The sequence below is a fragment of the Haliotis rufescens genome, unplaced genomic scaffold (genome assembly GCF_023055435.1).
Source record: "Haliotis rufescens isolate VD_foot unplaced genomic scaffold, xgHalRufe1.0.p SCAF_8, whole genome shotgun sequence".
NCBI lineage: Eukaryota > Metazoa > Mollusca > Gastropoda > Lepetellida > Haliotidae > Haliotis > Haliotis rufescens.
The window spans coordinates 43767342-43795168 of NW_025964372.1; the positions used below are offsets into that span (position 1 = coordinate 43767342).

At 41.5% G+C, this 27827-nt stretch overlaps 1 protein-coding gene across 4 annotated transcripts in view; it reads right to left on the minus strand.

Moving 5' to 3' along the window:
• LOC124151949 (uncharacterized protein C05D11.1-like) overlaps nt 1-18401 on the minus strand; it is a 32613-nt gene extending 14212 nt beyond the window's left edge. For 2 of the 4 annotated variants that reach the window (XM_048389044.1, XM_048389045.1), the window contains exons 1-11: nt 18237-18401; nt 15514-15596; nt 13621-13779; nt 12239-12448; nt 11399-11521; nt 9400-9540; nt 8000-8110; nt 6674-6765; nt 5650-5752; nt 3250-3324; nt 5-115 (exon numbers count right to left, since the gene is read on the minus strand). In XM_048389044.1, the coding sequence (XP_048245001.1) occupies nt 5-115; nt 3250-3324; nt 5650-5752; nt 6674-6765; nt 8000-8110; nt 9400-9540; nt 11399-11521; nt 12239-12448; nt 13621-13779; nt 15514-15596; nt 18237-18387 (1359 nt within the window). In that variant the 5' untranslated portion in view covers nt 18388-18401. Of the gene's footprint in view, nt 1-4; nt 116-3249; nt 3325-5649; nt 5753-6673; nt 6766-7999; nt 8111-9399; nt 9541-11398; nt 11522-12238; nt 12449-12828; nt 12904-13004; nt 13247-13620; nt 13780-15513; nt 15597-18236 lie in introns of those variants that run through there. The other 2 variants (XM_048389047.1, XM_048389046.1) reach the window with 2 other exon arrangements.
• Nucleotides 18402-27827: the final 9426 nt, after the last annotated feature.

Consider the following 27827-nt stretch of genomic DNA (forward strand, 5'->3'; position numbering starts at 1 on the left):
TCACTGTGACCGTGGGTTTGTCCACAAAGTAGGTGCTGAGCAGCTCCACCCAGAAGTCCTCTGTCTCGTCCTTCATCTTCTTGTAGTTGTTGATGGAATTGACCCGGATGTCCAGCTGTAGCATGACGACAACACTATCTACACATCAGCTCACTCCATGGTATCTCGTACATATCAGTGGTTTGGTTTGTTTGTTTGTTGTTTAATGCCACACTCAGCAATATTCCAGCTATATGACGGCAGTCGATCCACTCAATTGGGATATGATGACATGAATCAACCAAGTCAGCAAGCCTTACAACTTGTTAGTCGCCTCTTACGAGGATCTTCAAGGGTCCATATCAGTGAGTGAGTTTTACACCACAGTTTATAGCAATATCAGGGTGGCCTGTGAATAATCATGAGTGACCAAACAAATTAGTGTTTGTTTGTTTGTTCTTTCATGACACAATATTCCAGCTACATGACAGAGGTCTGTAAATCGAGTCTTGACCAGATAATACAGTGACTGACATCATGAGCAGCGATCTTCGGAACTGGGATACGATGACATGCATCTACCACGTCAGCTAGCCTGACCACTAAATCCTGTTAGTCGCATTTTGCGACAAGCATAGAACTCACAAGAAGAATGGGTTGCTATTGTCCAAATCGTACCAACAAGTGACTGAAAGCATGAGCATTAATATACACCATTGTCAGCTCCTGTAGCTATCCTCCCACATTAAAAGGGGTGATTTGTTTGAGTGAGTGAGTGAGGTTTTACGCCGCTTTTAGCAATATTCCAGCAATATCACGGCGGGGGACACCAGAAATGGGCTTCACACATTGTACCCATGTCGGGAATCGAACCCGGGTCTTCGGCGTGACGAGCGAAGGCTTTAACCACTAGGCTACCCGACCGCCCCGGTGATTTGTTTGAAGCTTTGTGTGAAGGTGAGACTTTGTCAATGTAAGGGTAATAATCATGATAGGGAGTGAGTGAGTATGGTTTTATGCCGCTTTTAGCAATATTCCAACAATATCACGGGAGGCACCAGAAACAGGCTTCACACATTGAACCCATGAGGGTAATCAACCAGGGTCTTCGGCGTGACAAGCGAACGCTTTAACCACTAGGCTACCCCACCGCCTCATTAATCAAGATAATTAACTCCAAAATTTCACTTGGTAGAGGAGCTTGAATCCAACTTGCTGGAGCAGCCAATTTGCCAGAGTCAGACCTGTCAACCCCTCATCATGACAATGTGGGAGATTTGACTTCAAAATGGGGGAGATTTGACTCCAAAGGGGGAGATTTTTAAGATAGTGAAGATAAGATAATTTCCAACTTTTATTTTTAATAATGTTACAAAGAAAACCAAATATTTTGAAACAATAAATAATCAATAAGTTTCTTAAACGTACAGCTTGCTTAATTTCCGTTTGTATTTTCCTCCTCCAAAAATAAACCCAGCACAATCTACCCATATAACTTTCGTTCAAAGATCATCTCAGATAAACGCAAACAGATATTGAAATTTCACAATCGGTAGCTTGACCAGTTGATGACGTGTTCAATCCGACCAGTTGTCAGGCTTCGTTACGATGCACGTTTTCTGAGTATTTGGCGCGATGTTGGTTACAGAATTCGCCAAAGAAATATCAAATGCATTTATCCTGACGCAACATCATCGCCCTTAATTTCAATAAGATATACTGGGGTTTTTCTGTCTGCGGTAGTCTGTTGACAGTCCCATTACTTCGCTTCTTAAATTTCCTAGAAATGTTCACGTTATTTCATTCCAAGAAATGTATGCCATATTTGGAAGTACTATTACGTTTTACTACAATTTATGAATGAAATGAGTCTCGTTGTCGTTGTTGACCTTTCTGACCTTGACGTGTATTAATCTCATTGGTTGACTAGTACAGTTGTATGCAAATTAGATTGCAGATCTGGGACGCAAGCAAACTATTAGCCAATCAAATCGTGTAAAATAATCACATGATACATTCTCGCGAAATTTGATAAAGTTCTGTTTTGATATTTTCTGTGCACACAAGTCACGATGTCAGTCAAAAGGAAATTTATAAGTTTCACTTTAAACTTTGACTTTGAAATCCTAGCTGTGAGGAAGCCTGATCGTGTAACTCATTGTTATTTCGACTACCGAATCAACCAATCACGCATAGTGTTGTTTCTGAAGACGGCGCTTGCAGGACATATTTTGTTTTCATTTCCAAGAGTTCAATGACGTAACTTTGAGGTATGTTGATGTTTTAACAAAGTTTCTGACAAATCTGATAACCAATAAAGTCATGTATAACTGGACCGGCCATATGTTTCTACGTTCTTAAATTATGGAAGAATAAACACGCTAAGAACATGAAGACAACAGTTCATTTCATGAAGTGATGAATACTTGGCTGATTTTTCATTTCAATTTCAACCCTTCAGGCACCTGTTCGGACTATCCGAGTTTTCTTAACAGTTTACATTGTTCAATCGTTTACCATATGAATTTAATTACCAGTTGATTACTGGACAAAGGCCCATCTGGGTCCCCCTGCGGGTGGCTGCGATAAGGGTCGCTAATCCAGGAGCCTACCAGACAGATCGGGACGCAAACTTCCCGTTCATTGTTTTTACTCACGGGACAATGGAGGCGAATTTTTTAAATAATGAAGAATTCTGTTTTGCGGGAGAAATAGTCCATCTTGCGGGAGACTGGGAGATTTCATCAAATTGCGGGAGTCTCCCGCAAAATGCGGGAGGGTTAACAGGTCTGCAGAGTGTAGTCCCTCTTTTAGTTGGCACTCTGTGACTTAAATACTGGTCGAATTAGGGTAAAAAGCTCACTCAGTTTTTACAAGCACTGAATAAGGAAGAGAATATATGGATGTCAACTTCTTAATTATGAGGAAGTTGACATCCATAAATTTTCTTCCTCATGTGTTTCACTTCTAAATGCCAGCCAAGGACCTCAAGCGTTCACCGAGGTGTATTACATTTCTGCTCTACTTGTGAGTTGGTCAATATTGTTTCACAACTGGTGATCACTCACCAATATTACAGCTTTATTATGAGGAATGTAAACAATTGAGTCTGGACCTGTAACTAATTGAGTCTGGACCTGTAAATAATTGAGTCTGGACCTGTAAATAATTGAGTCTGGGCCTGTAAATAATTGAGTCTGGACCAATGATCAGCAGTGTTTTTGATCGACTCTGCTAGTCTGAGACAAGTAAACTGCACTCAATACTCACATCCTCCTTGTTGTCTCCGTACAGGAAGTCTCCGATCAGGATGAAGGCCATTGTGTCATGGGGCTGATCCTCCACCTGAAACAGCATGGTGTGGGCGGTAAAGGTGAGGTGAAATAGGGTTTAATGTTGCACTTACATAGCTACACATTCATGTGTGTGTGTGTGTGTGTGTGTGTGTGTGTGTGTGTGTGTGTGTGTGTGTGTGTGTGTGTGTGTGTGTGTGTGACTGCTTGTATTTGTCTGGACTAATGCTCATTTAATAGTGCTAGCCCACTGAGATACCATGCCACAGTTTAACAGGAATACCCTACTCAAACACAGTATATTGACTCTTAGCCGACCAGTCCTTGTTTTAGCCCCTTAATGCTGAGCGCCAGGCTTGGTAACAACAAACACCATCTTCTAACGTCTTTTGCTATGATGTGGCTGGGGGTTGAACCCTGGGCCTTCTGCTTTCTGGGCGGATACTCTACCGCTAGACCAGGGAAGCGGTCAGTAAGTCTCTGAGGATTTCACCTTTTATCAATATGGAAGTGTATGTTTGTTACATAATGCCACACTCCAGCTATATGACGGCGGTCTGCAAATAATCGAGTCTGGACCAGACAATCCAGTGATTGATATCATGAACATCAATTTGTGCAATTGGGATGACATGCATTAACCAAGTCAGCGAGCCTGACCATCCGAATCCATAAGTTGCCTCTAGGTTGGGTTCTATCAATATGGAAGTCTTGTATGGTTTTGAAAAAATACACTTTCCAACATTTTTCAAAAACATAGGTTGGTGGCAAAATAAATCTAAAAGTTCAGGAAGATACATCTGCATTAAACAAAGTTATCTCGTACAAGTGAGATTGCAAGGGTACACACTTGGCTTCTAATCTCCATGTACAATATCACTCTATATCACTCTATAGGCTTCTAGACAGGATAAAGCCAATGGTTAAAAACAGCATTTAAGGAACTTCATATAACTTGCACCACATGCATGTTCACAAGAAAACCTAGTTGCACCAGACAAAATTGCACCCACACATTTATCAAAGTTGTAACAGCCCAGTCTGCTGCCAGTGTCACAAAAATTCATGACGCATTGCTACAGGACACAGTCTTGAAGTACCCACAGTTTGATGATGTCAAGCCTAAGAAAGCATGACAAATTACACGTAACACAGGGATTAGTGATGTAGTATGGTACATAAAATCTAGAGGTATGGAGTGTGTTTGATTTTGTGTGGACAAGTAAGGGTTAGTCAGGCACAAATTTGACATGCACTTGACAGGGTTAGAAGTAAACTCACAAGCTTTACTAGCCTGGGCCAAGATAACATGCCCTTGGGATGTTAAAACAATGGGGAAATTTGGAAGTTTGATGTAACTAGCCCTGGGCTAGTAGGCTAGTGTTAAGTTCACACCCTGCTTGTTGCATGAAGACAAATATGCTGCACAAATGCAGTTATATATAGCTAAATCAAGCTCTGAACAGTATTCGCTAGGATCATTTACAGACAAACAAATATGAATGGTACACTAGGTACAACTGTCAGTGTTTACAAACAAACATGGTGTCACCCATCTCTATCGTTGATCGAGTCAGAATTGAGCAGTGATCTTGACAAATTTACTGGAATAATAGATCACAGTTCAATCAAGAAGGCCTTCTTGGTTTAGATCAATGGGACTGATAATGAAGGTCAACTGACAATTCTCTGATACAATATAAACATGACATTTGTCAGTTTGGGATGGTAAATATCCTGTAAAAGTAATAGACACAAATACACTGTGTTTATTGCTACTACAGGATATTTACCATCCACAAACACACTCTTGTGATAACCATTTTGATGAAAGACTAAAGTGAACAGTGGGAGCAGTGCCAAGTTACACTTATCAGAGGGGTACACAAAGTAGGTGATCTAGACTACCAGTTGTCAGACTTTCACTTTTGTGGAAGCCTTGGCGGCTGAGTGGGTTAGATCGCTGACTTTGTGTGCTAGTGATTAGGTGCCTCACTCTGGCAGTATGGGTTTGAATCCTGGATGGGACTCAACCTAAAAGTACTGGAATCTGTACTTTACTAATGAAGGAGTAGGCGGACCTAGGATTATGAATAAAGGGTGGGGTGGGTTTGTGGACGGATCTCTGGTTCATGCACTACACTAATTAGAGTGAGTGAGAGAGTGAGTATGGTTTTACGCCACTTTTAGCAATATTCCAGCAATATCACGGGGGGGGCCACCAGAAATGGGCTTCACACATTGTACCCATGTCGGGAATCGAACCCGGGTCATCGGCGTGAAGAGCGAACGCTTTAACCACTAGGCTACCCAACCGCCCCACACTAATTAGAAGCCATAGCTGACCTCAGGGTCTGCCAGTGCATCTGGTACTCACGTTATTGAGAGACTCCAACACACTCCGGTGAATGAGACTCTGCAACCTCTTCATGTCAATCTTCTCCTCCCCTGATCCCAGCTTCTTCAGCACATCCTGCAACCTGGGCACGTAACAAGTTACTTCACACATCACCAGCCTCCGTCATCCACTGTATTATACCTCATTCTAACATGATAAACACCCTGGACCTGTTCGCCACCATAGTTTAGTTTTAGAAGCGACACCACCATCTCCAGAGTGCCGTTGTACAAAACAATCTTAGTGCTACAACTGTCGCAAGTCTATGTTAAGGCATGGGAGTTACGATCACCTTAGCGCAAATATCACTTTGTACAACGACACCCAGGTCTAATATCACCAACTTAGAACAAAATTCTCATTTGAATGTGAGTTCTGCATATATCTTCATAAAAAATTGTGGCCCCTTAAGAGCGAGCATTGACATATGAAACCAAACACAAAGACTGTTTTGCTTGACAATTAGATGCAAAAGAGGGGAGTCATTATGCTGCAAGATGTTCCCAGTTGTATTTGAGATGGAGCACCACAACACCATTTTTCAATCAGGAAACAGCAGTGAACTCATATTTTGTTCAGAAAAAGATACTGAATTTCCTGACAAGTTTGTTCTTTTAATGGACAGTAGCGCTGGCTATCTACATAGATCTTAGAGATCAATAATCGTTAACTAAATATTGATCAACTATCGATAAATAAATAACTTTCAGCACATATACAAAAAGCTCTGAGACAAAACATCACATTTCACGTCACTGGTGAGTGGTGACACATTTATGCATGGATTACTTTGTGGACATTTAAGGCATAACAAATTCAGTTGCTTTCCGTCTTCAGCAGCGACAAAAACAAGTCTGCTTCGTTAACTTAAAAACTTTATTTCATTACATAGTTTATGTAAGATATTATTGATAACACAATTCTCATATTGATTATCGACAATAATTTCGATTATCGATCTTTATAGCGTGCCCTAATGGACAGGCCCATGTTTTGAACTTACTTTCCATCAATCTGTTTCAGTTTGTCGACAGGCACGTTTTGGAACATGAGGTAGATGCAGCTCTCTCGGTTTTCTATCATGGAGTCTGATATCTGCAACAATGTGGCACAGACATGACAGACTCCATCTCCCTGAGGCAACAGTGTCCACTAACCTCTATGTAAAGCTCCACTTTAGAGGACACTCTTGGACACTTAGAAACCAGGACCTTTTTCTAACTGTGCTTTACAGTTTTAATAGTGATAGTACCTGTGATAGTACTAGAACAAAAGGAAATTGAAACAAAAGACATCAATATGCCAGTTATATGTATGATGTGATCTTCAGCAGGCTACCCAGTGGTTGATAGAATGAGCATTGAACCATGCAGCCTGGGTATGATGACACACTAAGTCAGCCAGGCCACAGTATTAAACTGAGGGTTCTTCAGTTCAGGAACTATCCCTCATTAGTTGCCATTGTGGACATCCGATCCCTTTTTGAGTTGCCTTAAGGATATTGCTATAAGGGACCAGTACAATTTACCTCAAACAACATTTGCCTGTATAAAATGTTATTATACTACACGTTCCATGTACAATTACTGTAATTTCAACTGTGTAAGGGTCTGTAATGTGACTTGCATATAAACTTAAAATCAAATATAAAATAGCATGAGAAAAACAATATAAGCTGTCTGTTTTGTCTTAAATCACACTGATTGGATTTTAGGTTTATTTGTTTGTTGTTTAACACTAAATTCAGTCATATTACAGCGGCCAGTAAAAAACCAAGTCTGGACCAGACAATCTAGTGATTAATATTGGGAAACAAAGATAGGTTATCTATGAAATCACTGAGCCTGACCACCTGATACATTAAGGTACCTCTTATGATACACGGGGCATGGGTGGCCCAGTCGTCTAAGGCGCTGTGATTCGCTGTGCAGAGTTGCATCCCTTGGGCACAACAGAAACCTATGATTGTGGGTTCGAATCCTGGGTTCGCCCGATTATGCTTCTAGGTTTGTCAGCACCATACCCGTGCTCGTGGATTTCACCGAAGTGGTAAACATCTGAGACCTGCATCATTTCGGGCTTTCCTCCCACATTAAGCTGACACGCCATGATATAACTGGAATACTGTTAAAAGCGGCGTTAAACCCAACTCACTCACTCACTCTAATGATCTGCATGCTGGGCGCCTATTCTTACTCAGAATCCCCACAGCGATATATTTCCATACTGTGCCTCAAAAATTATAGACATATTTCTTTAAAATCAATAATTGCTGTACAACAATTCACTAATGTCTGTTTCAGTAAATCCAAGGCTACAGATCCCTTACCTTGCTGCAGTAAGGGTCTGGGATCTCTACAAACTCCCGCTGTAGCGGAGAAATGGCCGAATCACACAGGTAGTTGAGCAGGACACCGATACTCATCATCTTGTACTGCTCCTGAAGACAGACAGCATCGACTTTCAACAGTGTCTTACTGGACAGCATGTGATCAAACTGCCTTCAACTATGAGCTTTGTGCTAAGAGATAGGTAAACTCCCGGTGAGAACTTGCTGGGTTCCAGTTACCATACTGAAAGTTCCATAGCAGTCAAAGACAGATCCTATTGTCACACAAAAATACTTTATCCAACATAATTCTTTGGAAGTTGTGAACTGGTAATGATATCATTGTTGCATTCTCTGAAGCAGGGTGTACAAGATTTTACGAGCTGAACGTTTGTTGACGCTCCTTGACCTTGAGTCTCTTTGAGTACCAGACCAGGAATGTCTGTAAATGAGGTCTAACATTGTCCCTAGGTTATACTTCAGCAATAGAAACTAACAGTTTTAGTCCACTAGTCCTTATGATGATAACATATAGCAAAACCCTTGAAAAAGGGAAATTTCTACTGTACTAGTCCTCAGGATACCTTAACTATTGGGCAGTTTGGCAAGGACTATAGGACGAGTGCCAATTTCTAACGCTGTACTTACAGGGGGATCAACTGGTTGTGATAATATTTGTTGAAAGTTGAATGTTCATGTACACTCCTTGATCTTCGGTCTCACTGTGTAAACTCAACTATTTGACAGATGTAACTCATACTCTATCTCTGACTTGTCTGGACCGCCTCCGTGGTCTAGTGGTCGAGCATCTGCCCGAGAGCGGAAGGTCCGGGGTTCGATCCCTGGCCGCCTCATTCCAGAAGATGTTAAAAAATGGTACTTGTTGTTACCCTGTCTGGTGCTCGACATTAAGGTACTAAAACAAGGACCCATCAGCTCGGAGTCAGTACACTGTAGTGTCTGAGTGGGATATTCATGTTAAACTGCGGCATGGATTCTCATTGGGCTAGCACTATAAAATTGGCATTAGTCTGGACTAGAATAGTGCATGCAGCCACATACACACACACAGACATGTGCATATATAAGTGCAATAATCTTTGATGCGATGTTAAACCCCATTTCACCTCACCTCTGACATGTCTACCGATCTCATCACCACACAAACCCATGTATTGGGACTCATGGCCATTCTAAACCAGCTTGGAAATATGTTGGATTGGTTGCAGGTCCATTACTCTTAGTCCTGCAGGAGCCCTGAGTTTCATAAAAAAAGTAAATGTCTACGATAAACATCACTCTGCAATTTCCTCCCACATTGAGCTGAGTGAACCAGTCTTCCCCAGTTGTCCCCATGTCTTTATGTGTGGATCTCGTGAGTTGCCATGACTTCCTCTTACCTTGGCCTTGGGTCCTCGCCATGCCACTCTCACCATTCCGTGTTTTTCTTCATCAGAGGGATAGGGTATATTTTGGTGTACAGTTGAATCTAGACTTGGGACTTCACTCTGCCATGGTCTGGTGAAAGCTGGCCTAGATCCCTGCAATAACAGAACAAACATTAACCCTAACATTGTCAGCTTTAGCTAGCTGTACTCAATCCCAGCTGTACTCACTCCCAGCTGTACCCAGTCCCAGCTCTACTCAATCCCAGCTGCATCCAACCCTAGTTGTCCAATCCCAGCTGTACGCAATGCCAAGTGTACTCAATCCCAGCTATACCCAACCCCAGCAGTACCCAACCCCAGCAGTACCCAACCCCAGCTATACCCAACCCCAGCTGTGCCCAACCCCAGCCGTACCCAACCCCAGCTGTGCCCAACCCCAGCCGTACCCAACCCCAGCCGTACCCAACCCCAGCTATACCCAACCCCAGCTGTGCCCAACCCCAGCCGTACCCAACCCCAGCCGTACCCAACCCCAGCCGTACCCAACCCCAGCAGTACCCAACCCCAGCTGTGCCCAATCCCAGCAGTACCCAACCCCAGCAGTACCCAACCCCAGCTGTACCCAACCCGAGCAGTACCCAACCACAGCTGTGCCCAACCACAGCTGTGCCCAATCCCAGCTGTGCCCAACCCCAGCTGTGCCCAACCCCAGCTGTGCCCAACCCCAGCTGTGCCCAATCCCAGCTGTACTCAGTGTTTGATCTCACAATCAACTATTCTTGACATTGAGTTATAATCATGATAATGTACCAGTGAGGGAAACATGGGAAACAACCTTACACCATCACCAATGTCACCAACTTAAACCAACCCAGATTGAATCATCTGTCCAATCATATGGCTGGTGTAAACCTCAGGGGATTTCCAGCATTTCAGACAGACAATCAGTAATACCACAGTTTGAATAGTTTATTCTATATCATGTATATACAACAAATGTTGTTTTAAGAAAGAAAAATGAAGAAAAAAGTTTGAAATGTCAACCTTACATAGAAACGCCACTGAAGGCAGCCAAGGATAAAGTCATATTGTGTTGTTCTCAACAATGAGTGAGTGAGTGAGTATGGTTTAACGCTGTTCTTAGCAATGTTCCAACAATATCACAGCGGGACATTGTACCCATGTCGGGAATCGAGCCTGGGTCTTCCGCGTGACGAGCGAACGCTTTAACCACTAGGCTACCTGACAGCCCCATCTCAACAATGAAGCAATATGATCTCATATCACTTCAACTCACTGATCAGCCTTGAGAATTGCTAAAATACTCATGTCTTCAAATAACTGATGTCATTACAGTGGACCATTCTATCATCGATGGTAATATGAACTGTTAACATCGGAAGAAAAAAACATTCAGCAATAGACGTCAGTACCAAAAACATTTTCCTTTGGAAGTAACAATACTAACCTTAACACTGAATACTAAGGGTGCGTGGTATTACCGGTATATCAGTAAATTCAGGTTCATTCTTTCCTCGTAAGGTATTACAATAAAAAAAATTCATGCTGAGTATATCGGGTGATTTCAAATAGCGACTTCTATCATGTGTTTAATGTTATACACTGGCCAAATACCTTCGCTGCCCCGTCGCGTGCATCCAGGGCCCCAAGATGGCTGCATGTTTATTAAATGAGTAAACATTTTGTTGTACCAGCATCCTTTTTTGTTCTATTTGTGAACTTTCCTCCATACATTGATGTTTCAGATTTTTCTGAATTCAATATTTAGAATTATACAATATATCGAGATACGTATGGCAATACGGCCTTGTGGATTGCAAAATGTTGTGATACACTTCAAACCTCCCATACCCATCCCTACTGATTTATACAGAGTCCAATGAAGGGTAGACAACTGTGCTTGTTAAACACACTGACAGGACCTGACAAGATGTTTTTAAATAATACAAAACACATCAGTAATGTTACAATCTGAACGCTGTCAATCTACCTTTGCTATGATCCTGTCCTCCACAGGTTGGAGGGCAGCAAAGATCTTGTCTGGCGTGACCTGGCCTGTGATTATCAGACACAGATTCTCGGGGCGATAGAATTCCTTGTGGTAGCTGCACACCTGACAACAACAGAAAATGGTTACCATGGTTATAAGGCTTCAACATATTGTTTTCAGGTACCCCCTGGATGTTACATCCAGAAAAATATATATGTATGTTTCCTTCTGCAGATACTTTTCAACAGCCAATCATGCCAATAGCATGATGAGCGCCAGAACATTTTGGCATCTTTAATAGAGAATACACATTTACAGGGTGCTTCTAATGAACACAGGGGTCGATTTAACTGCTGGACCGTTAGTCCATGGCCAGTTGATACTACAAAAGGCTTGCTGAAACATAAACTTCACCCCTGCTCTGTGTATGATTAAATTTTTTAATGGGACACTGCTCGTGAATCATGTAATTTCCATGAGAAAATATTTAGGGGTTATAAGGTCATGTGAATGGATAACTCAAAGATCATCTTGATAGAATGACACAACCGGCGGCCATTTTGTAATGTCCTGTCAAACAACATCCTTATTTGCTCATAAAATCACCACATATGGAAGCCAAGATCCAGAGTGCAGGAAATGATGCTTTAGGGGTTAGGAGTTCTAAAATATTTGAAGCCCCTGGGTAACTCAGTCGTGGCCTCCAACATTTAGTTTGGGGCCAGTAACTTTTGAAAGGAGCAAGCCCTGCTGGCTACATACAAACTTGTTAAATCTACCTCTGTGAACATATGTAACATATGACAGCTTCATGGACAATAAAACTCCTAACATGCGTACCCTGGGATAGGATGTGCTCTCTCTGAGGTTGAGAAGCATGCCGCCAGTCTCCGACTTGTAGCCACAGTGTCCGGGGTACATGCCCCTCAGCATAGCCAGGTGGGTGAGACTCTCCCCTGTGTTCTCCCGCGCCTGCATCTCACAGTACACCACGCCCGCATCCTCACCTTCCTCATTGATGTGGTGCACTTCCGTGATGTACCCAGATTCCTGGAACACAGGCAGTGAGAGCTGGTTCAGTAATCAGAGAGAGCTGGTTCAGTAATCAGTGAGAGCTGGTTCAGTAATAAGAGAGAGCCAGTTCAGTAATCAGAGAGAGCCAGTTTAGTCATCAGAGAAAGCTGGTTCAGTAATCAGTGACAATAGACTCGTTCAGTAATCAGTGACAATAGACTCGTTCAGTAATCAGTGACAATAGACTCATTCAGTAATCAGTGACAAGAGACTCATTCAGTAATCAGTGACAATAGACTCGTTCAGTAATCAGTGACAATAGACTCATTCAGTAATCAGTGACAATAGACTCGTCTATATAGATAGGCAGCAGTTTGAGGAATCAGTGATGGTTACTAAACGGCCCTCTTTCCCACCTTGAGTGTTGGATAAAGGATATGGTCTATATAGACAGGCTGCAGTTTGAGGAATCAGTGATGGTTACTAAATGGCCCTGTTTCCCACCTTGAGTGTTGGATAAAGGATATGGTCTATATAGATAGGCAGCAGTTTGAGGAATCAGTGATGGTTACTAAACGGCCCTCTTTCCCACCTTGAGTGTTGGATAAAGGATATGGTCTATATAGACAGGCAGCAGTTTGAGGAATCAGTGATGGTTACTAAATGGCCCTGTTTCCCACCTTGAGTGTTGGATAAAGGATATGGTCTATATAGACAGGCAGCAGTTTGAGGAATCAGTGATGGTTACTAAATGGCCCTGTTTCCCACCTTGAGTGTTGGATAAAGGATATGGTCTATATAGACAGGCAGCAGTTTGAGGAATCAGTGATGGTTACTAAACGGCCCTCTTTCCCACCTTGAGTGTTGGATAAAGGATATGGTCTTTATAGATAGGCAGCAGTTTGAGGAATCAGTGATGGTTACTAAATGGCCCTGTTTCCCACCTTGAGTGTTGGATAAAGGATATGGTCTATATAGACAGGCAGCAGTTTGAGGAATCAGTGATGGTTACTAAATAACCCTGTTCCCCACCTTGAGTGTTGGATAAAGGATATGGTCTTTATAGATAGGCAGCAGTTTGAGGAACCAGTGATGGTTACTAAATGGCCCTGTTCCCCACCTTGAGTGTTGGATAAAGGATATGGTCTATATAGACAGGCAGCAGTTTGAGGAATCAGTGATGGTTACTAAATAACCCTGTTCCCCACCTTGAGTGTTGGATAAAGGATATGGTCTATATAGACAGGCAGCAGTTTGAGGAATCCCTCTGACCCGGCATTGGTCATCGTGTAACATGTGTGGTCAGTGTCTGTCCAGGCATTGGTCCCTGATGCCAGGCATCTGTTGGCGAGGAGATCCAGGACTCCCTGAAATGCACAGTCACAGAACTTACAGGAATAATTCATTAGGCCACACTTTTTTAATTTTATGTTGCACAGATTTAGTCCAGCTTTTCCACTCAAGGTCGGTTGAAATAAATAAATAAATAAATCGCTATGTCAATTATTTAGTTATTTATATGAAAGTCATTCTGCTGTGGAGTTAAAACTGAAGCTGGCTTCTTGAATTTCTGATAGTGATGTAGACATGGAATTAATATATAACATTTTATATATCATAAGAGGGTCTATATTACTAGTGAGAGACATAATAAAAATAAATATTTGTATGTTTAATTTATTTATTTCCAAGCTGATAGTAGGGGCGGCGGGCCCGTGAAATGAAAACGCAGTTTTTACATGGTATTGATGAGGTGATGATGATCATGTATTACAGTAACATTGAAGTGTAAATGTACTTGTCCCTAGACACAGACACTTGAGTGTAATATTAAAAAATAAATTGTACGGTATGTCTCAAATCATATTTTAGTTCTCGCTACCTCTAAACAAAGATCTGAGGACACCCCACTCCATGTCAGAACGAACTTTAGCAAACTTTGACCGACCAATGAGATTACTAACATGAAGTCAACATTAGCCAATCAGAAAGCAATTTCTCAAACTATACAGCACTCGTTTCAAACAGGCGACTTCCATTCCAGATATGCTTCAAAGATATTTTGACAAGTTCTAGATTTAAAATTTGAAAACTGAACAAAAGAACATTCTGGAATGTCAAATATGTGGCCTAGGTTGTATGGCAGTACATCCCACGGTCCTTGCAAAGTCTCTTCGGTTCAATTGTTTATCCCCTTGAAGCAAGAGGCAGATGATAATTCTGATGGAATCAGTCGTACAGCTTGAACTGTTGTTAGGAATACCCTATGTTAACCTATCTGAGGTCGCATGATTAGAAAAACACATTCTGATGGTCACTTTCCTGATCTGGTAAGTAATAGGTCGGATTATTGGTCGTTCTGACTTGACCCATAATGGGTTGTCCTCAGATTATTGATTAGCGGTAGAGAGAACTAAGATCTGATTTTTATGAGATTGTATGATGAGTAATCGAACACTGCCGATCATGTTGTTTTGCTTTAATTTTCCAGAAAAGTATATGGTGCAGCCAGTTTATCTGTTTAACACTTAACTGCAGCCTTCACCAGGTGCAGTGGCAAAAATCCACAACGAAAACGCACCTTGTCAAGATAGAGCAAAGCCATCATCAGTCACAGACGTAACGTGTACGCGAGGCAGCGAGTGCGGTCCCCAGTACTCAGTGAAGCGCTTGACACTAATTAATTCAATCACTATGGTTGTGCTAACAACCGCGAACTCCGCAAAAGTAAATTAAAGCGCTACGTAAAATCATCCACTGCAGAGAAAAACCCCAATCTGCGTGACCCCAATCAGTGACTGGCAGGTCATGTGTGCATCAAGGCATCTGTCTTCCTATCCTCTCATACTCTATTTTCGAACAGTTAAAACGACATGTCAGCATGTCATTATGGACACAGCAAATAAATGGACAAAATGAAAGTTATCCCCTGGTCCCAGTTCCACAAAGCGATCTTAGCGCTACAACAAGCATAACTCCCATACTTTTACATAGACTTTAGATAGTTGTACCGTTAAGATCACTTTGTGGACGGGGCCTGGAAGAGGGATGCTGCTTCACTGGTGGCACTACAAGCTACAGCAGCTAGTGTCTAGTCTGACCTTGTATGGGTACTGCTCACTGCCCATGAAGATGTGGTGCTCCAGGGTGTGTGGGAGGCCATCATCATCGTGGGCTTCAGTTGCTGTCAACAAGGAAAACCACATCAATCATCATCTTCAACAGTGAGTGAGTGACTTGGATTTCACACTGCTATGAACAGCATTTCAGTTTTATCAGGGCGTGTCCGCTTACTGTGGGAAAAGGCCAAAGTGATGCAGGTCTCAGACCACTTTGGTGAAACCCAAGCATGGGTATGGTGCTGACAAACCTTGAAAAAAAATCTAGCATAAGAAATTGGCACTAGTCCTATAGTCCTTACCAAACTGCCCAATAGTTAAGGTACCATAAGGACAAGTAGATATTTGCCATAATTAAGGCTTTGGCTATATGTTATCATTATAAGGACTAGTGGACTAATACAATTAGTTTCTATTGCTGTAATCTTGGTGAACCAGGAATCAAACCCACAATTGTATTTGTGGCATCTTAGACGACTGGGCCACCCATACCCCACTTATCTTCAACAGAATTATGAAATTCAGAACAAAAGTGCAACATCACATTCACTTGTCTCATTTTGTGTATAATCTAAAACTGATATTTCAAAGTAAGTTTTTATTTCTACCACAATTGGCAGGGATGGACTTTTATTTCAACGTGAGACCAGCACTGATAAAGATGTTCAGGGTGCCCCTTGCAATGAAAGTGTGCCAACCACAATACATTTTAATCAAAATTTCAAATCCTTTTATTCCAGGTGTTCATAGGTTCATCATTTTCCATGTTCGTCCAGTTTACTTCACAGCTTCACGGGGGCACGAGTGGCCCAGTCGTCTAAGGCGCCGCGATTGGCTATGCAGAGTTGCATCCCTTGGGCTCGCCAGAAACCTATGATTGTGGGTTCGAATCCCGGTTCGCCCCGATTATGTTTCTAGGTTTGTCAGCACCATACCCGCGCTTGTGGGTTTCACTGAAGTGGTAAACGTCTAAGACCTGCATCACTTCAGGCTTTCCTCCCACATTAAGCTGACACGCCGTGATATAACTGGAATACTGTTAAAAAGTGGCGTTAAACCCAACTCACTCACTCACAGCTTCACATCAAAATCACTGTCACAATGGACACTTTGCTGGTGATTGTTTGCTTGTTTGTTGTTTCATGCTGCACTCAGCAATATTCCAGCTATATGATGGATGTCTGTAAATAATCGGGCCTGGACCAGATAATCAAGTGATTGACATCATGAGAACAATCTTCGCAATTGGGATACGATGACAAGCATCAACCAAGTCCGCGAGCCTGACCACCCGATCCTGTTAATGGCCTCTTGCGACAAGCATAGTCGCTTTTTACGGCAAGCATGTGTTGCTGAAGATCTATTTACCCTGGATCTTCACAGGTCCTATGCCAATGAATCCAGTTTAGCCAACAGCTCTTTTTCGAGTGCTCCTGTTACATGACATATTCAAATAAATGATATCTTCACACAGGGGATGGAATTAAAGGTCTCATGTTGGAATGTTTTTTTTCCTTGTGAACAAGAGCGGGAATCACATCTTGCCCTTTTAATCATGTTATTGTCTTAAAAGAACAAAACATTCAACTAATACAAAAAATAATAATTTTCCATGTTAAAGCCACCAATGACTTTCATGACCTTATTCACACATTTACCTCCCTTTGACTGCAAACACCAAAAGGCGGGTTATAAAGAAAAGTAGTGATAAGAAAGAAAATTAAAAGAATGAATAGAAAAAACAAAAATATAATTACCAGCTGTTATGAAAGTTTCTTAAAAAGATCTTGTTGTGTACATGAATGTAACTTTTTACTGAAGCTATGCATTTATAATTACAAAAACGTAAAAGTTGAAATTTCAAAATGCAAAAAAGAGAACCTCAAACATCTCTCCACATTCATAAAATGTCAAATATATATACTTGTTCACAATAAAATTGTTATTATGTTTGAAAATATCCCATCCTGGTTAGCCACATTTATTACACCTATGCTCATGGGTTTCACCAAAGTGATAATCGTCTGAGACCTGCATCACTTTAGGCTTTCCTCCTACATTAACCGTATAATCCTATTTGTTATGCATCTTAAAACAACAGAGCATTAGGGCACAGACAATGGCACTTGTAATCCTCTGCCCCTCGCCTGGCAAGAATGCAGTATACCGAACACCTTCTGCCATTGTAAGGGATGTGAACAAGCTTATTCCTTAGTAACGGTTTCTATGTTTTTCAGATGCCATTTTAGTCGCCTCGCTAAAACAGGGGGGTTGGTGGGATTGCCCCCAACTCAACGGCCTGAATTAAATGCTTTCGTAACTAAATGAAATGTTTAATTACCAAAGTAGATACAAAACACTTTATTAGTAACAAATATGGCGGATTGGGTTCCGGCATAATGCACGTGTAACCCCTTTGCTAATTTTCGAATCACGCTTTCCATACACGTATTGTATCGGGACGTGCATCTCACAGACTTGCTGTTAGAAAAAGGAAATCAAGACAAGAAGATTTATTGCAGTGTTGATGCAGACGAGGGGATTAGGGAACCAGATAACGTGCGGACGGCAAACTGCATCTACACACTTCCGGGTGTCACTTACATCACGATACACAATTGTGCACTAGTAGTCAGGAAACGCTGATCGAAATTGGGACAGCGTTGGTTAAAAAAAATAATCTATTTTGTTTTCCTGTTACCTACCCAAACAGAAATAACCATTGACAAGAGGTCCTTCAACCTGGGCTATGAATACAGAAATGCCAGTTTCTTTCGATCGATATTTTGAAACAGGGATGCTATCATTAGCAACCACTGTAAACAGAAACTCGAAATTGTCACTGGACGTCGCCATTTTGCCGCTGGAGATGAATGATTAAAAAAGTTGGAATGATTAATGATGGCTTACATGTAATATGAATGTAAAGCCATTGACTTTGCTACACTGATGCAATTGAGAAATATGATAAAATAAGATACTATGGCAAAATAAAATCTATCATGTATTGAGTAAAGGAGAAAGTAATTTCAAACATATATCTTTATTAAGTAAAAAATTAGGAACAATCCAAACTTTAAATGGAAAATGATTACTAAAAAAACACCTTCAATATTGTCACACATATTGTTTTTTCAATTTTTACGCATCTAAACATGCTGAACTATTCTTGGTCAGAGATTCAATACAAAAAATCATTTTGGATGAGTGTGATCAGAGATAATATTTTTTAATGTCTCTGGTGTGATAAGATTCCGGAAAAAACAAAAATGATGCAAAGAAGATTGATTCCCTTTCCATCCCATCTCAGCTGTAGCAGCCTATACTCACCCCCTTGTCAGCTGTAGCAGCCTATACTCACCCCCTTGTCAGCTGTAGCAGCCTATACTCACCCCCTTGTCAGCTGTAACAACCTATGCCCAGCTCCTATCTCAGCTGTAGCAGCCTATACTCACTCCCTTGTCAGCTGTAGCAGCCTATACCCCCCCCCTCTCCCCCACCTCCCCCCTGCATACACACACACTCCTCGCCTTACTGTTGTCACTGAATTACAAATCATAGCGCCGTAAAATCAAACTCATTCACTTATTCACCGCCAAGATTGATTCTATTATGAAATGGGTGCGTGGGTGAATTAATATTTATTGTCTCACATCGGCAATATTTGAGCCATATCGCGACCAAATCAAGTTGTACAGAAATAATACATAATTATAGATTATAACATCTGTCGACAAAGGACAGTAAAAGCACTAGATAATCACAGATATAGATTTAAAACTAGCATAACACTCGAATGAGCACGAGACGATGTGAGTGTTAATCACCCGGATGTATGATATCTAATAAATGTATGGCTAATCACCAGGAATTATTTCCATAAACTATTAGCTTCATTTCATCTCTGTGTGTAAAGGGCGGTGGGGTAGCCTAGTGGTTAACATGTTCGCTCGGTACGTCGAAGACCCGGGTTCGATTCCCCATGGGTACAATGTGTGAAGCCTATTTCTGGTGTCCCCCGCCGTGATATTGCTGGAATATTGCTAAAGTGGGGTAAAACCACAATCTGTTCACTTACTGTGTGTGTGTAAAATAATACATGAAATTACCCCACCTCCCCTCTGGTACCGTGATCGATTGATCTAGTGGACTAGATTGTGTATTAGTCTATTTCATTGTGGTATTATTTGTGTTTTTCCACCAGTCCACAGAGACTACGACTCCACCCATGCATGTCGTATACAGGCGAAACTCCCCAAACGTTTGTCCAGCTTTAGACAGCTTCCGTGGTCTAATGGTATAGCGTCCGCCTGGAGAGCGGAAGGTCCGGGGTTCGATGCCCAGCCGCGTCATACCAATAGACGTTAAAAGATGGTACTTGTTGTTACCCTGTCTGGGGCTAAAACAAGGACTGGTCGGCTCGGAGTCAGTATACTGTGTCTGAGTGGGGTATTCATGTTAAACTGCGGCATGGTATCTCAGTGTGCTAGCACTATAAATCGGCATCAGTCCGGACTAGTACAAGCAGCCACACACACACACATATACACGTGCATGCACGTCGCTATATAAATGCAATAATCTTCGACGCGACGTTAAACCCCATTTCACCTCACCTCACCTTGTCCAGCTTTACATATATTAAGCTGTGATTGTTAACTGATAATACAGCTTATTAAGGTGAAAATAAACACAAAAATAATTCAAATAATCTCACAATAAAAATTACTGCCTATGTTTCTTGCCTCTCCCCACAGTTCATAGTTTCACAACCGCACCCATTTCACAAATAACTTTCCCCCTCTTCATCCAAGTTTGTCATTATTTCATCAAGTGACCGCCTGTTCGCCTACACACACGGCACATGTTTAAAATCGATTTTGTTAAATGACAGGGAGCGTGAGATTGTAGTCATTATATATATTGCATTGTGTGTTATATACACTGCATTGTGTCTGTATAACGATAAGAAATCCATATGAAATTACCACAGAACCTTGAACTGAAAACAAGGAGTTTGCGTGTCAGACAAGCATGGGCGATATAGTTATCACAGAGATCGTCCAGCACTTACATGCTTAATTCCGTTAAATAGCGTACACACACATGTGTAGGGGCTATTATCAGTCGACAGTCTGTTTGTTGGATTTTTTTGGGTACAAAAATGAAAGGAATTTACTTTTCATTTTAAGTATTCATTTGATAAATTGATAAATCTGCACGTTGGAAATTCTTTTGTATAACATTTGAATACCAATATCCCATGTGTAGATGGGTGGTGAATGTGGTTGTCAACACATGTGAAGATGGGTGGTGAATGTGGTTGTCAATACATGTGTAGATGGGTAGTGAATGTGGTTGTCAATACATGTATAGATGGGTGGTGAATGTGGCTGTCAATAAATGTGAAGATGGGTGGTGAATGTGGTTGTCAATACATGTGTAGATGAGTGGTGAATGTGGCTGTCAATACATGTGTAGATGGGTGATGAAAGTGGTTGTCAATACATGTGTAGATGGGTGGTGAATGGTGTTGTCAATACATGTACATATGGGTGGTGAAAGTGGTTGTCCATACATGTACATATGGGTGGTGAATGTGGTTGTCAATACATGTACATATGGGTGGTGAATGTGGTTGTCAATACATGTGTAGATGGGTGGTGAATGTGGTTGTCCATACATGTACATATGGGTGGTGAATGTGGTTGTCAATACATGTATAGATGGGTGGTGTATGTGGTTGTCAATAGCTGTGTAGATGGGTGGTGAATGTGGCTGGCAATACATGTATAGATGAGTTGTGAATGTGGTTGTCAATACATGTGTAGATAGGTGGTGAATGGTGTTGTCAATACATGTGTAGATGAGTGGTGAATGTGGTTGTCAATACATGTGTAGATGGGTGGTGAATGTGGTTGTCAATACATGTGTAGATGGGTGGTGAATGTGGTTGTCAATACATGTGTAGATGGGTGGTGAATGGTGTTGTCAATACATGTGTAGATGTGTGGTGAATGTTGTTGTCAATACATGTATAGATGGGTGGTGAATGGTGTTGTCAATACATGTGTAGATGTGTGGTGAATGTGGTTGTCAATACATGTATAGATGGGTGGTGAATGTGGCTGTCAATAAATGTGAAGATGGGTGGTGAATGTGGTTGTCAATACATGTGTAGATGAGTGGTGAATGTGACTTGTCAATACATGTGTAGATGGGTGATGAAAGTGGTTGTCAATACATGTGTAGATGGGTGGTGAATGTTGTTGTCAATACATGTGTAGATGGGTGGTGAATGGTGTTGTCAATACATGTACATATGGGTGGTGAAAGTGGTTGTCCATACATGTACATATGGGTGGTGAATGTGGTTGTCAATACATGTACATATGGGTGGTGAATGTGGTTGTCAATACATGTGTAGATGGGTGGTGAATGTGGTTGTCCATACATGTACATATGGGTGGTGAATGTGGTTGTCAATACATGTATAGATGGGTGGTGAATGTGGTTGTCAATAGCTGTGTAGATGGGTGGTGAATGTGGCTGGCAATACATGTGTAGATAGTTGGTGAAAGTGGTTGTCAATACACGTGTAGATGGGTGGTGAATGTGACTGTCAATACATGTGTAGATGGGTGGTGAATGTGGTTGTCAATACATGTGAAGATGGGTGGTGAAAGTGGTTGTCAATACATGTACATATGGGTGGTGAATGTGGTTGTCAATAAATGTATAGATGGGTGGTGAATGTCGTTGTCAATACATGTATAGATGGGTGGTGAATGTGGTTGTCAATACATGTGAAGATGGGTGGTGAATGTCGTTGTCAATACATGTACATATGGGTGGTGAATGTGGTTGTCAATAAATGTATAGATGGGTGGTGAATGTCGTTGTCAATACTTGACATATGGGTGGTGAATGTGGTTGTCAATAAATGTATAGATGGGTGGTGAATGTCGTTGTCAATACATGTACATATGGGTGGTGAATGTGGTTGTCAATAAATGTATAGATGGGTGGTGAATGTCGTTGTCAATACTTGACATATGGGTGGTGAATGTGGGGAAGATGTGTATGTCCAGGGTGGTAGATGTGAGTGAAGGTAGATGTGGGTGTTGGTAGGAAGTTGTGGGTATAGTCAGTCTGTTATAGTCTGCTTGTACGTGAGTGAGTGAGGTAAAAGGATTCCTTGCAAAAAATGCAAGGAGGTCCATCACAACCCCTTGTATGGCTGCTTCCTTGTCACTTGGGGGCACGGGTGGCCAATGTGGTCGTCTTGGATGCGCAGTTAGCCCCCCAGAGTTGCGTCCATTAAGCGTGGCAGAAACCTATTCACGATTCGCCCTGATTATGTTTCTAGGTTTGTCAGCAAAACCAGAGTTACAGGTTAGTCAACAGCATACCTGTGCTCGTGGGTACTTCCCGGGAGGTAAGACCTGTATCACTTCCTGCTACATCAACTGACACGCCGGGGTATAACTGAAATACTGTCCCAAGCAGCGCTGTCACGTCAAGTTTGTTTTGTTTGATGTTTAACGCCGCACTCAGCAATATTCCAGCTGTACGACGGCGGTCTGTGCATAATCCAGTCTCGACCAGACAATCCAGTGATTGACATCATGAGCATCGATCTACGCAATTGGGATACGATGACATGCATTAACCAAGTCAGCGATCCTGACCACCCGATCCCGTTAGTCGCCTCTTACGACAAGCATGGGTTGCTGAAAACCAAATCTAACCCAGATCTTCACTCACTCACTCACTCCTGACACAGGAGGATTTAACTGAAGTATATTAAAATGTACATTCAATTTGCATACCTAAGTAAGAGTTAAATCGATTTTAGAATCGCCTTTATCTCATTCAGGTTTTTTTTCGCCGCACTCAGCAATCGTCCAGCTTTGACGGGGGCCTGTAAATAATCGAATCTGGACCAGACACTCAAGTGATTGATATTATGAGCAACTATCCACGCCGTCGGTTTACGATGACATGCAATCAACCAAGTCGCAGAGACGGACCACCCGATCCATTTTGGTCGTTTTTGACGACCAGTATAGACTGCTGGAGGCCTGTTCTAACCCAGGATGTCCACGGGATATATAATGTAGAATGATGGAAAAAGAGCAGTGTTCGAAATACCTGCCTGCCCGACCGTCCGAGACGGGTTGATTTCAACTCGGGCTGCCAGATTTTCAAATCCCCCTACCCGACGGTCGGGTTATATTTCATATGTGACAATATTCTAAATATTACCCGATGATAATCATTAATTCACATGTAAAGATGAATGATAAAATGTAACCAAAAAGAAATCCCGTTAGCTTATCCTGAGAAACATATGATTATAGTGGGCAGGCAGGTTTTGGTCAGGGCTGGCAGTTATTTCAGCTAGCCAGTCCTGTGGTCTGGCTGAAATTTTTGGGAGTTTCATACCCTGAAGAAGAGTGAGTGAGTATTGTTTTACGCCACTTTTAGCAAATATCACCAAATAAGCACTTCACACATTTGACCGTGTGGAGAATCGAACCCGGACCTCTTGTGTGACGAGCGAACGCTTCAACCACTAGACTAGTCCGGCGCCCCTTGGTCAGAAAAAAGACTGACCATTCAACAGCTGGTTTTACAATCGACTAACCTGCCCGTAAACCATACCCTGCAGCAACATACCTTTTATACGCCCCGCGCTTGTCAATGGAGTTTAATAGTAGTGTATCAGTAACGCTGAACCCATCTGTTGCCTACATCCGTGGTTTACATCGAGTTTATGAAGTGATGTCCTACTGAGAGGGATTTAATTGAGATTTACTCGATATTGTCATATTGAGACGGAGAACTTTATTATGCCCCGCGGCGGAACATTTCCTCGGTAAACAACTGAAACACAGATATCACCTGTTGTAGTAGCGGGAGGAGATAGTCATTTGTCCCCTCGGACTTTTAATAAAGATAACTTGGACATTACGACATATTGACGCAACTTGAGCCGGGGATGTTTATTGCCGTACAGTACACGTTTATGTAGCGTGGTGCATTGCGCCTTTGTCATTTGAAATCAGAGCTGGTAGGGTGTGTAGGACTTTACAATGGATTCCTTCACCCTGGAGATTGAATCGGATGATCTGGACTTGGATAGCGACTATACCAGGTTCAAGTCGGCGGATATGCTTTTTTCGCCCTTCATTGGCTCAGGACAATATGGTTGGTTATACATATTTTATATTCAGACTTTTTTTTATAACATTGCAAATATATCATGTTTTGGTTACTTTGAATTAATTAATTGTTTATCCGTTTTACTTTGTATTTAGCTGGTATACGATGTATCAGAGACCTTGTCATTCTATTATATGGTCTCTGGGTGTATTTAGTTGGTTTACGGTGTATTTTGTATAGAGATTGATTTCATGTTTACTACGTGATGTTAAATGCACCGTTGAATGAACATTCAACTGTGTGTGTAAACTGATATCTATATTCGTGTCGAAAGTCATTTACAAAACATTTAGTTTTAGCTTGTCTTGATATACAATCGCTGCAGCGAGCACATTCTACGTTAATGTTTTATCTATGATTAATCTATATGTTATTATGCTTTACAGTTCTGGAATTTATAAACTACCTATTTTTGAATCTAATCTTGAAGCGGGGTAAATATACTGACGACAACAAATTAAGGAACTATTTATTAGGGAAACACTTGTTTGACATCCATCCCGTATTTCCCCGGATATAAGCGGGTGTTTATGCCAGTGTATGTGCAGTGCTATACCAGCTAATATTCACCCCTGTACATGTTTTAACAACAATATTTCTCTTGTATACTCCGTTATTACTTCCCATCAGTACATGGATCTGGTGTCTGTGACTGTATGTTGATACAGTAAACTACGGTTATAACGAACTCAAAGGGACTACTAATTTTAGTTCGCTATAACCGTAATTCGTTATAAGCATATATACAGCATAACTACAGCATATAGTCGGGACCAAAAAGTTAGTTCGTTATATCCGTTAGTTCGTTATAAGCGTGGTCGTTATAACCGTAGTTTACTGTACAGTAAACTACGGTTTTGTCAAAGGGACTACTAATTTTAGTTCGTTATAACCGTAGTTCGTTATAAGTACATATACAGCATGACTACAGCAAGTAGTCGGGACCACAAAGTAAGTTCGCTATATCCGTCAGTTCGTTATAAGCGTGTTCGTTATAACCGTAGTTTACTGTATATGTCACGTTTACGTTGTATTTCCAGTCAGGAAGTCACTTTATTTGTTGAGCCCAGTTTTGAACACGTGGGAATGTATCAAGGTATTGATTCTGTCGTTAAACACAGCATGTGATGGACAATTATCCTGCACCAGATGGGGAAATCATTGATCAGTATGTTGCATTGAACGTCCGTGGCTGTTGCCACATCAATAACCATAGTATGTATTAACACAAAACCCCTTGATTTATTATCATAGTGTTGAAGTTCAATGTGATTTGTATTTTGCCTTTGTATTTTTTTGTTACCGATACAATTGAAAATATATACCATTTTACTTCTTCAGCGTGAAGTTGGTTTGGTTGGTTGGTTTGTTGTTTAACGCCACACAGCAATATTCCAGCTATATGACGGCGGTCTGTAAATAATCGAGTCTGGACCAGACAATCCAGTGATTAATATCATGAGCATCGATCCAAGCAATTGGGATCGATGACATGCATCAACCAAGTCAGCGGGCCTGACCACCCGCTTCTGTTCGTCGCCTTTTACGACAAGCATAGTAACCAATTACGGCAAGCATGGGTTGCTGAAGACCTATTTTACCTCGGACTCTTCACGGGTCCATCGTGAAGTGAAGTGAGGTGAAATGGGGTTTAACGTCGCGTCGAAGATTATTGCACTTATATAGCGACGTGCATGCACGTGTATGTGTGTGTGTGGCTGCTTGTACTAGTCCGGACCGATGCCGATTTATAGTGCTAGCCCACTGGGATACCATGCCGCAGTTTAACATGAATACCCCACTCAGACACAGTATACTGACTCCGAGCCGACCAGTCCTTGTTTTAGCCCCTTAATGCCGAGCGCCAGACAGGGTAACAACAAGTTACCATCTTTTAACGTCTTTTGGTATGACGCGGCCAGGGATCGAACCCCGGACCTTCCGCTCTCCGGGCGGACGCTCTACCATTAGACCACGGAGGCGGTCTGGGTCCATCGTGAAGTAAATGGATGTCTATCGTGAAGTACAGTGACGTAAAGCATCGTGTTACTCGCTTGCACACAAGGAAGGGAAAGTTTTGTTTGATGTTTAACGCCGCACTCAGCAATATTCCAGCTATATGACGGTGTCTGTAAATAATTGAGTCTGGACCAGACAATCCAGTGATTGACATTATGAGCATCGATCTACGCAGTTGATATACGATGACATGCATCAACCAAGTCAGCGAGCAAGGAAATGTAGGAAATGCATAGAAACCCATAGAGTTAGAAATAACCGAGCTAACAAAAAAATGTATGTACACTAGTGCAAATATCACTTCACTCGCACCAGAGTCATCCGGACGTCATTGTTGACGTCATTCGAATTCTGTTGTGACGTAAGGTCACACTAGAAACGACGTCAAAGCTGAATTTTGTGTAAATAGTGGTTTCTAAAACGGTGGTCGTGGTCTGTGCATTTTTAAAGGGGCTCAAGGGGATTCAGAAATAATGTGAAATGGGGAAGATATCACACTCTCATGTGTGTCTTACTGATTTTTACGAAACTCGTGTAAGAATTCTCGCTCAGGAAATACAAATAATATTGACACTCGTTTCCTAAAATAAGTATGACACACATGCTCATATAATAATCTCTCTTTATCTCTGTCCAAAGCAAATTAATTAATTTATTCACGAGGGAGAGATATTAAGTAATTCCGAGTTGTGTATGTGCTGTTATTCTCTATATTACCCCTACCATAGTACATTTTATGAGAAAATGTAGTAAACTGTGCCTATAGTGTTAGATAATCAACCTTCACCTATTTTATTGGAAATGTTTGTTGAGAAACAGGTATTATCCACGGAGAATATATTAATATATTTTTTCTTATTAAAGTATGGTGATTTATATCTTTCAGGCTTTATTATATTGTTAATTAAATCCTCATGTACAGCAACATATTAACGTGCATATGTTCAAAATGTATACGCTAATGCAGTCACGTGCGTATTTTGCGGCAAGCATGCAAATGTGTATGATAACAAGCGTCATGGATGATGTATCACTACGGCCTGAGGCAG